Source organism: Nannobrachium achirus, assembly GCF_963921795.1.
Source record: "Nannobrachium achirus genome assembly, chromosome: 13".
NCBI classification, from domain to species: domain Eukaryota; kingdom Metazoa; phylum Chordata; class Actinopteri; order Myctophiformes; family Myctophidae; genus Nannobrachium; species Nannobrachium achirus.
The window spans coordinates 14300660-14312305 of record NC_137833.1 but is presented as its reverse complement, the minus strand read 5'-3'; the positions used below and the strand labels follow the sequence as shown (position 1 = coordinate 14312305).

The window sequence follows — 11646 nt, the reverse complement described above, 5'->3', positions numbered from 1 at the left end:
GATTGAAGTATTTTGTCTAAAAACAATACATGTTCCTTTATTTTTTTCAGAGGGAGTACATAACCACATGCAAGTCTTAATCTACAACCATTTCATATTTGCTTACCTGAGTATATTATGCATAATGTACAGTATATTTTGTCATAGTTGTTACGAAAGAAATCTAAAGTGATAATGTATACAATGTTGTCTGTTAGACAAAGTCAGTCCGTCAGTCTGATGTGGATTTCAGTGATTCCACTGTTTGTGAATGTATAATGTCATAGAGCAATTAGCCCTATTCACGGCCCGCCCACCTACTTCCGTTTCTCAGTTTCCCCCGGGTGCTGACTTCAATTTAGAAGGGGAAACTATAATAGAAATAGCTGGACAAATCGTTATTTCTAACAGTAAAGTAAATTATAATGCTTTGTGCCGTTTACTATCTTGTGTTCTTGATCATGCTAGCCGTATTTTATACTTTACTATTCGGAAATTGCATTACATTTGCGATTTCTGTGCTAACTCTATAGGCTTACTGTATATAGGATTTTCCCCTTCAAAACGGGACTTCAGCACCCGGGGGATGCTGAGTGGGCGGGTCGTGAATAGGGCTAATAGGAACCCAGCCAGGCTTGCCAGAGTATAGTATACATGTACCAGAACTAGACAATCCCATCCCAAACATGCAAGTTTGCCAGTCCAAGGCAGCGTTAGATTAACACCAAAATACTCTTTTGTAAACTAAAAAAAGCCATGCGTATGTGTGATCGTGTGTCATGCGAATTCTGCATGTTATGAGTGTATCGATAATGATCTAATTTACCATCTCTGTATCTGCATTTCTGTGTGTGCACATCTGTACATGTCTGTCTTTGTCTGTTTCCATACTATAGCGGTAGGTTTAAACAGCAGTCCCACGGTCTATCTCCAGCTGCCCCAGTCTGATGGTCTCCTGGTCGCCGTTATTGTTGCTGTGGTTCTCCAGGTTCTTCTCCCCAGCCGTCCTTTCATCTTTCTTGTCTTCACCACTCCTAGAGGACACCCAGACAGACATGGCAAAAGACACACAGATGTCTTAGCTGTAATTGCGACCAAAGGTCGCAGTATACCATGAGAAATGTCACAGCTTGGCTCCGTCCGTCTGTCTGTTCAGTCAGTCAGTCCGTACACATTTTTACTGTCTATTGGTTCCTTTGTCACTGTGACATCACTCTGACATCATGCTCTGATGTCAGGGGAGCCATTCTTAACAGAATGGGTTTGCTGACCTCACGCTCTGGCTTGATGTCCCTTCTATGCTCATCTATTTTATGCCCATATACTGTATAGTCGACAATTTGATGTCAGAACATGCCCATATACTGTATTCCAGATCACACTTGCAAATTAATTACATCCTTGTCCGTTCTATGCCCATATATGGAGATCCCTCTCCTGATGTCATCAATATTAAGGGTATATCTGGGAATGCCCATATTTGGTAATGCCCATATATGGGCATGTTCTGCCCATATATGGGTAACTGGTCCGATATACATCACTGGCCAGATAGCCAAGAATTGGCGCGACGGTCGCATGTCGCCTTAGTGCCTTTTATTACTTACTACTAGTAATAAAAACCTTATTGTTCTGTACACTTGCCTGTGGGTCTATCTCCTTCCACGCGTATCCACACAGTTTGTCTGATGTGGGTTTCAGTGGTCGCCATTCTGACTCCACAACGTGCGCGTGTGTGTTACACCCAGCTTGATGTAATAATGTGCTTACTTCTTCTTAAAGAGTTTCTTGAAGGAATTCCTGAAGCCTCCTTTCTCCTTACGGCTCCTCTCGCTGAGGGGGGTGTGGTGGTTCTCTTCTGTCCCGGGCCTCCACCGTGGCTCCTCCACCCACTGGTTTATGATGGGGTCCTGAGGGTGGTTCAAAGAAACTAACACTTAACACTGGTTCTCAACATGTGGGCCGGGCCCACTGGAGGGCCCTGAAATAATTCACGTTTCAAATGTGGATGTTTTTGGTAAATTAAAGCCCTACTTCATTATACAGAAGTGTCACACAATAGTGAAAATAGCACATCTACAAGCACACACTTTCCCACCCATCTGAACATGACATGACAAGAGACCTCTTCTCAAAACGCAGCCAGCACACTGCAGTTCTTTAACTTTGTAGCGCATAATAAATCCTTCTTCCCCATTGACAGCAACGTTACATAGACAACTTGTTTTTGCTTGTGTCGTCAGCATGACTATTTAAACATGATTTGATTGAGGGGAATGCAATCAAACTAAAGCTAATGGCTGATCCATTGCTGTTTAATAGCATTTATTTTGCGACCCAAACGTTTCTTATAGTCATCTGACAACAAGATTACGCTACACAGGCTAATACTGTCTGGGACTCAAAATGACTCCCACACCCATCCCATCGCCTCTTCAACTCAGCCATTCATACATTCAGCCAGTAAATAGGCATCTTCAGTCATCCACTTATCAAATTCAATCCCATTTTTTTCACTTGTTCATCCATTTATCAATCCCTGTCATGAGCCCACCTTTAAAAGCGGATTTGGTAGCTCATCACTTGGTTTGTCCGTGTCCACTCTGTGCTGGCTCTTGCCCAGGCTGCTCGCGCCCTGCCCCCTGCGGGTCGGGGTGGGACACCCCTTGCTGCCCTTGCTGCCCTGGCGTTCCAGCTTGGCATGGCCGCCGAGGCCCACCCCGAGGTGGTGATCCGAAAAATGTCCGCTGTCCAAGCTGTTGACCGTGCTCTCCAGCTGCAAGCCGTTCAGTGACTGGTGAAGAGAGGACAAAGGTGATCATATCTGCTGCCATCTTCCTCGATGTCGTTAAGCATTGCCTCAAGGCTCAAGCCACGCATTTCTCCTCTCATATGCATTTCCCCCCAATATGCAGTAAAATACTTTGTGTTCATTTATCAGTTTTTCATCTCAGAGCGTATATTGAAACCACAGCTCATCTGCCGGTAAACTTGAATGAGGTGCTGGAGCCAAAAGGAGACCAAATTAACAATAAAATGCAGCAGCCAACATTTGTACACTTTCAGAGTTATAAAAGGCAGCCTGAAGGTCTATGACTGAAAACTTTCTAAAAAACAAAATCTGATTTTTGCACAACTTTGAATGTGCAGAGGCTGGCTTTTATAACTGTACAAATGTAACAAAAGGAAGGGTCAATTAGGTTACATTTGCACACTTACAGTTAAATTAACCCTGAGGATGTTCCTGTGTACTAAAGTCAGCTCATCTCCTTTAGAGAATACTGAAACAAACAGTCCTCAGTGTTCAACAGATAATATCCGCCGTTTATCCTTGCCATAACAGTTTTAAATCTATCACATCAAAGTGGATACCAGGGGCGGATAAAGAACTCTCCATCCTCGTGGCAAATCAAAGCCTCTGCCCGCTTTGAAGTGTCTGTTGTTGTTGTATAAGAAATCCTGAGTCATACACAGTAAAGCAGGGGTCTTCAAGGTTTTCAGGCCAAGGACCCCTTAGTCGAGCGAGAGATGAAGCAGGGACCCCCCTCAACCCATATAGATACCATAGATACCTAGTTTCATCGTTTGACAGCAGCACAATCATCAGTGTATTTTGGGTTCATCTAAATGTGTGTTTCCAGATATCTAACCACTTGAACCATCAATACCTTTCACTCTGTACTTAGTCTGCTCTTTTTCCCCTCTACACCAAACCTCTTTGCTGAAAATAGCCGATGGTGCACAAGGCACAAGTTGGCACCTTGGCAGAGTGCAGTTCTAGTTAATAACCAGTAGTAGAGTGTAGAAATGGAACCGACTGACTGTGGTGCTACTAATGGCCATGTTGCTGACTATGGGGCTGACTATGGGGCTGACTATGGGGCTGACTATGGTTACTGACTGAATGAAAATCAGTTTTCCCCAGTCTGGTAAGAGAACTACAGATCCTAGACGTTCATGCTCACCTTGCTCTTGCGCTGACTGGCCTGGAGAGGGCGGTGTTGGCGGTGGCGCAACATCACCGCCTCATCCGGCGACACGCACCCTCGGTTGGGTGGCTTGTTGTACCCGCTCCCCTGGCTCCCTCCGCTGCCGTAGGCCTCGCCCCGGGCAGACGGCACGTTGGCTGCCACCGCGGTGTGCTGCGACGTCGAGGAGCTCTTGGGACACCTGACGAAGGCAATGTCGATGGAGGAGTCCGAGGACGCAGAGGAGCAGTGGTCAAACAGGGAGGCGTTGTGGAGCGAGTCCCCGTCCTCCTCGTACAGGCCCTCCATGGCCGGGGCCTCCCTGGGGAGGAGGAACTCTCCCAGGGCGCTGGCCAGGGCCGTGCCAACCGGGCCATGGTGGTGACGCTGGCAGGACAGAGAGCCCTCAGAGCCCTCACTCTCTGGGATACAGCGCAGACCTATAGAAGATGCACGTTACTGACTGATTGGCTGATCGGTTGGTTGGTTGGTTGATTGGTTGATTGATTGATAATTGATAATCATGTTCAACCCAGATTTAACACTAAAAAGGCTTTAATTCGTTCTCCTGCTATACCACCAACATGTGGAACGCCCTCCCGCAGGCCTTAAAGGAGTGCAATAAACTCTTCAATCAATCAATCAATTGATTGAGTCGTGACTTGTTCAGGTTTGTAAGAAAAGCAGATTGAGGATTTTAAGCCCTATTATATTCCTTTGTACGACAAGTAGCGAAAATAGCAGATCTACAAGGTAGATTGGCTTTTTGAAATTTGCCCCAAATAATGGGGTTAATGTGGTTGACATAAAAACTGTTAAATTGTGATAATTCCACACAAAGATATCAAACAACAAATCAGTAGATAAATAAGGCATTTGTGAAGCCCAAACCTGCTGCCTTGTGGTTCCGGGGGTCTGGGTCAGGGCTGAAGAAGGGGTGCAGGGGAGAGGTGCATTCTGGGTCATAGTGCTGGGGTTCTGCCTCGCGGTCTCGGCCCCTCTCCCAGTCCTGGTAACACCTGGACTGGATCTGCTCCAAGAGACGCTGCTTGCTGCGTTTCACCTGGTTAGCATGTTCTCTGAGAGACAGCAACAAGCACAACTTCACGCACCGTACAAAGTGACATGGCTGGACATACTTGATCAGATCAAACATACCTGGGCTGAGGAGATTTGTAGTTAAACCAAAATTGCGTACATACAGAGACATTAAGTATGATTATTATACAGAAAAATATGTTTTATTTAACCTGCCAAAGAAAAAAAAGTCACTCTGTGCTCAGATTAGAGGAGGTATACTCCCACTCCATATTGAAACAGGTCGTTATGTTGGGTTAGATGAAGAAGAACGTATCTGTCAAATGTGTGATCTTAATGAAATAGAAAATGAGTATCATTTTGTTCTGTATTGTCCCTTCTATTCGAGACCCAGAGAAGAGTTGTTTAATAATATTGACGATATTTATATGTTGGATATCAGTGACTCACAACTTATTAACTGTCTATTTGAAAAACATGTATTTAAATTGGCAAACTACTTTGAGAAAGCTTGGGACTTGAGAAAAAAAGCATTGTACAACCAGTAGGGGTTAAGTATCATATGCTCTGTTTAGCTTTATTTTTTTCCCCACGCTGGTATCTATGTTGTAGCCTATACTGGTAACGGATGTATAGAAAAAAGAAAAAAGGAATGTACTTAAGAATATTGTAACCTTGTTTGAAAAAGTGTCATATAATCCCATGAGGGATGGGCCACGAGGTGGCATGACACTCAAATAAAAGAATTCATTCATTCATACTTCAGACTGTATGTACATAAACAACTCACAGTATGGCATTGCTAGAGGTGTATGGCGAGTCACTGCTTTGAATTCCACACTCCACTGTCTTCAGCAGCTGCTTCATGTTAGACCTGGAGTCAACAGGGAACAGACAGCGGCTGTGTCTTCATTTAGTTAGTTATGTCAAATGAAGAATTCAGATGAAGAAGCAAAAGCCCCATGTTTCATGGTGTGTGTGTGTGTGTGTGTGTGTGTGTGTGTGTGTGTGTGTGTGTGTGTGTGTGTGTGTGTGTGTGTGTGTGTCTGACCTCTTCATCTCCTTGCGGTTGTGCAGCAGTAGTTCCTGGTTGTGTTGGAGCAGGTGGTGGTACTGGGCAGTGAAGGACCTGAACTGCTGGACGCACACGAGCAGCAGGTAGTAGTCTGGATGCTCTGCGTCTGTCTGCCTCAACAGGCCCTGTACAACCAGGGGCGTCACAAGGGGGGGAAAAGTGGGACTGAGTTACTAGGGCCCAAGGTGGAGGGGCCTTATTTATTTTATACTTTAGCCGTTGAAAAATAGCAGATATACGAGCTTGTAGATCTGCTATTTTTGAAAAGTCATGAGAAAATCTTTGAATATATGTATTTTTTATGCGAACATTTGTAACTCAAATTTTGCTTCTGGGGGGGTCCCTGGAACTAAATATTTTGAGATGGGGGTCTGTGGCCCCCATCTCAATAACAATAACAGTAACAATATCTGCAATTTTTCAATAGTTAAAGCACAAAATAATGCGTTCCCAGTCTAAATGGGTTAAACCCCCTCCCCCTATGTAGAATATTCAGGGGGGGCCCGCAGTGAATCCTTGTACCCAGGGCCCAGTTATTTGGTGCGACACCCCTGTGTACAGCACACACACTCACATGCACACACTTTTTTCATCATCTAACAGCCATTACGTTTTGAAAAACTGCATGAGCACAACCCTAACATCTGTGAAAGAGTGTATGTGTGTGTGTGTGTGCGTGCGTGCGTGCGTGCGTGCGTACGTGCGTGCGTGCGTGTGCGTGCGTGTCAGACCTGTAGCAGCAATAGATATTCTGGGATTCTCTGAACCGGCTGCAGCAGTAGATTGTGGAGGGACGGCCTGGAACCATCGCCCATGATCTCACCCTGCATGATGGACGCACCACACAGCCAATAAAAAGCACAGAACACGTCAGAAACCAAAATGATTTCCTTTTAAGCAAATGGGAAATCACAATAGAGACGCGCACAATAAGTCTTGCTTTAAGCGGGAAAACACACAATTTTGGCTGTAGTCGTGTGCATGTTTTTTTACCTCGAAAAGGGTGGCCATTTTCATTGAGCTGGAGGTGAGCATGCTGACCACTGACAGACAGTCTGGAAGCTCCTTCAGATAGGACACGTAGAGGTCCAGGAAATCACTCTGCACAGGGAGACAGACAGAGAGAGAGGGTTTCTAGCAGGGGCGTCACAAGGGGGGGGGAGAAAGTGGGACTGAGTTACTAGGGCCCAAGGTGGAGGGGCCCTCGTAACTTTAGCTATTGAAAAATAGCAGATATACAAGCTCACAGTGCCGCGCTGCGAGCTTGTAGATCTGCTATTTTTGAAAAGTCGGGAAAATGCGTGCAAATCTTTGAATATATGTATTTTTAAGCGAACATTTGTAACTCAAATTTCACTTCTGGGGGGGTCCCTGGAACTAAATATTTTGAGATGGGGGTCCGTGGCTAAATACACATATTGTATATCTGCTATTTTTCAATAGTTAACATTCATGGTGGGCCCGCAGTGAATCCTTGTACCCAGGGCCCAGAATTTGGTGTGGCGCCCCTGGTTTCTTCTAATGATGTACCAAAAGTAAAAGTACTCAATATGCAGAATTTGTCAAGTTTTCAAATGACAAATCTTGGGAAAATAGCAGATCTAGCATTGGGAAAGCATTGTGTGCGAAATGTATAAGGGGTTAATTTATGTTTTGTTATAATCCAATCAAAGTAATTAGTAACTAAAGTTTTTCTTTAATAATTGGAAATACTCAAGTAAAGTACAAATACCTCAAAATTGTACTTAATATAAAATCACGAACAAAACCTCCACTCAACACCAAATTTCATTCACACATCGAGGGTTGTGCACTCAACGAATTCCCCCCCACCCCCCTTTAGTGCATGAAGGATAAAGTTCATGCTAAATCTGTCACTCATCCAACATAATATCTATCTCATCCCAAATACTGTAAGGAACCATGAGTAACGGTGAACGTGGTTCCACAACATTGCGTGACAGTCCTGTGTTAGCTCATTTCCCTCCACTCACTCCCAGCCAGGCAGCCACTTAGCAACACATTGACCCCTGATAGAATAGAGCTCTAACAGCTCTGGGGTCAGCTGGGGTTAACACGCATCAGGTCTGTCATACTGTGAATAACTGCTTGTATATAACCGTAGTGTGACCACAAGGCCACATTAGAGCACTGATATCATCTACTGCGACACAGTAAAGTCCTCTGTGTTAAATTAGCCCTGTGTTGTGGTGTGAATACCATACACTTGGACTTCTTTAACTTGCAATTCTAAACTTAAGAGGAAAAGGGAGGTGGAACAATACGGCATGTTGGCATGTCAAGGTAATGACTTTCCTCAAAACTTAATGCAGGTGTCCTTATCAATTTACAATTTAGGCATTTAGCAGACGCTCTTCATCTTTATCTGCCTAATGAGCACAGATGCTGTCAATCCACTTAATGAGGAATGACACTATGGGGATGATACTGGTCACTGTCCAGTGCCGAAATATTTTTCACAACTATCTTCAACACCCAGAGAGTGTACAAATATACCCAGAGGGTACAAATATACACTCTCAGAATTACAGATAGGTAAATGAACACTGACAATTTTACTGTGCAGCAGTCAGACATTTAAGACATTCTACAGCAGTATTGGAATTTGTTCTATTGATTATGCAACAAATAGCTCAAGATATCTAAACAAATTTGTGTTTGTTCAGTTTGAATATTTTGTGTATTTGTGATTTTTCTTTTCTCTGCACTTTTAATCGCTGGTTCATTGTGCGAATCTCAATCGGCCAGGAGTGTCTGTTCAGCATTAATGGCCCATCTCTGGTGTTTGGTTTGAGGTTGAGTTTGCTGTATTACATCATACTGCCCTATTTTTTGAATTCTTAACATAATTTTGTCCCAATTTAGTAGTTAACAATAAAAGTATTGCTGCAAACAAAAGTTTAAAAGATTTTTTAAAAGAAAAGAAAAATCACAAAAGACATCACATCTCAAGGTTGAAAGGTTTCAGAAACAATGGTGTTGTAGAAAATCACATCTCTCCTCATATATGTGTTATTGATGGCCTCTTCTTTTCACCTGGCAGTGAGGAGTTTCAGCCCCTTTCTATGTGTCCTATCTGTGTTTGTGGGGTTTACCTCTTTGCTGGTCAACCTCATAAATACATCTCCCATGATGCCTTGCCACTGGCATTTGAGGACACGTTCCTGGAGTGTGTGGAGGAGCTCCAGATGCTGTTGAATGAGAAACCGCAGAGAGCTGGGAAACGGACTGACAGACAGACAGACAGACAGACAGACAGACAAGGAAAGAAAGTAAGTGACAGGGAGAAAGGGAGGGAGGAGATAAAGGGAGATATGGGGGGTGTAGAGGAACAGGGAAATAGAGGATAGTTAAATAGACGGTAGCAATTGACCATATTCACACGGCGGCCATCTTGCCATTAGAGGAGTAGTTCACCCCCAAAATGACTTTTCTTCTATTGATTACTCACACCATGCACCATGGAGACTTGAGTTCAATAATATTTTTTGGTTTTTGTTGCATTCCTAAGACAAAAAATTGATTGCAAGAAATTTACCCCATTCCGGATGGAATCAATGGGGGTAAATTTACTATAATCACATTTTTGTCTTAGGAATGCAGAAAAAAAAACAAAAACAAAACTCAAGTCTCCATGGTGTGAGTAATCAATAGAAGAAAAGTCATTTTGAGAGTGAACTACTCCTTTAAGTTAATGAAATGCCACCCTGCAGTTGCCAGCCGGTTTCAATGCAAATTTCAAACATGGCTGCCAGGTGAATATGGTCAATAGAACTTGAAGAAACAAACCTGGGTCAAATGGATTTAAACTGCAGGAAATAAATACCAGATGGATGGGGTTTACTAAACAAGGACAGGTTAGACAAGTGCACACAAAAGATTGCTGTGCAAAGACATTTCCATAAATGTGTCATTGTGGAGCAGGAACTGAATTCAATTCTGAATTTAAACCCTCTATACTTAGTAATCTAATACCTACTGTAGTTGGGGTCGGCTCTGTAAATGTTCCACACTTATTTCTCCTCTACACCAAATCTCTTAGAAAATAACGTATCTACAAGTTCACAATGTGTGGTGTTTGTGAGCTTGTAGATCAATATTTTCTGTGAATGTTGCACCTGATATATAGTGACGCTAATCCCACCCACCCGGTTCCCAGAGGCACTGCACATGACCACAAATATTAGTTTGCCAATGCTGTTTGACCCAGTTAACTCCAGTGTTAAGGCTATATAAACTGTGCTTCTCTTCATTGAGAGCATGTGCATTGCAGCTCACTGATTAAATTAGTATGTGGCTGTGAGGGATTTCTTTCAAAGGTCTGCTCCCAGTGTCAATGGCATTTTTTAAGGCAGCATAATTTCATTAATTCATATCCTGTCCTCTTCAGTGTATGCTCTCAAATTATATTAGTCTTTCCACTGTGTGCATGCTTGTGCGCATGTGTGTGTACATGTACGATTGTAGGTATGTGTTGTTTGGAATATTAAAGGGATATTTCACTTTCAAAAAAATGTTTGGTCATTTTATCGTCTACTCAGGCTTTTGTGAGTCCCCCAGACAAGTTACTCAATTTAGTATTTAGATATTTGATATCTTTAATACTATAATTGGAGAGGCAGGAGCACTCGAATTCAGTGAGGTTTTGGGCTAGAATATCCCACATTGGTCTGGCCATAGGAGAGGCTTCTTTCCCCAATTTGACAATGTTTAATTTAACTTTGTGCATTTTTATTTTTACTTTTGCCCCATATTTTGACCAGTAGGTGTCAAGACATTATTCTGCTTGAACAAACGTGATATCATATTTTTTAAATATTGTCCAACCTTAAGAATAGTACAGCATGCCCATGTATGGTGTATGAACCATAGATGGGTCCGTCTGAGGAGGGATGTGTACATTTTCTACTATACATAATATACTTTGTTTTCGTGCGTGAGTAAAGGTCACTCTTTGTCAGAGACATTTACATCCAAAGGATTTAGGAACATTTCTTGCAACAAATTGATGGTTGTATTAGTTGCATTTGGTGACTCTAAGGAAACTTTCCAATGAATTAGAGCAGCATTCAAGAGACAGCGCAACAAACTAAAATAAACATGAAATAGTTGTGTTTGGTGAATGAGAGATTGAGAAGGCACCATCAGCTGATGAGCTGTCAAAACGGGTCAGCTGAGCCGATCAGCTGAGGCACCAGCAACTTCTGTGGTCTGCCATGTGTGGGTTGAGGATTCTTTATTTGTCTACATTAATGATTGGTTCTTTGTTCCCGGAGTCTCTGCCTCTCTCCGCATCCTTACTGTTAGTATGTTTTGTTAACTGTCAGTATATTTGATTGCAACTATATATTTGAAGGACTCTTTCACTCTACAATACATTACCTGTAATGACCAGGAACATACCATGTCTAGTTTCGAATGCCTGTTCAGTTCATTTAGCCTCCCTGACCAATGTTGGATTATGGATAACACTTTTTGCAAACTCATGCAGGCCTGCAGCAATGAATGGTTTCTGACTCCTGCCCATTTGTTATCAGAACCTGACCACTGAGGTTACATAGTAAG

At 43.0% G+C, this 11646-nt stretch overlaps 1 protein-coding gene across 1 annotated transcript in view; it reads right to left on the bottom strand.

Moving 5' to 3' along the window:
- Positions 1 to 883: 883 nt before the first annotated feature.
- The window catches only part of arhgef33 (Rho guanine nucleotide exchange factor (GEF) 33), a gene marked incomplete at its 3' end in the record, with an annotated part of 19284 nt that continues 8521 nt past the window's right edge, over positions 884 to 11646 (bottom strand). Inside the window, exons 8-17 of the mRNA XM_080740575.1 lie at positions 9177 to 9309; positions 7054 to 7161; positions 6792 to 6884; positions 6037 to 6185; positions 5776 to 5859; positions 4839 to 5026; positions 3945 to 4387; positions 2534 to 2773; positions 1750 to 1889; positions 884 to 1013 (exon numbers count right to left, since the gene is read on the bottom strand). Coding sequence (XP_080596701.1) covers positions 884 to 1013; positions 1750 to 1889; positions 2534 to 2773; positions 3945 to 4387; positions 4839 to 5026; positions 5776 to 5859; positions 6037 to 6185; positions 6792 to 6884; positions 7054 to 7161; positions 9177 to 9309 — 1708 coding nt within the window. The remainder of the gene's footprint in view (positions 1014 to 1749; positions 1890 to 2533; positions 2774 to 3944; positions 4388 to 4838; positions 5027 to 5775; positions 5860 to 6036; positions 6186 to 6791; positions 6885 to 7053; positions 7162 to 9176; positions 9310 to 11646) is intronic.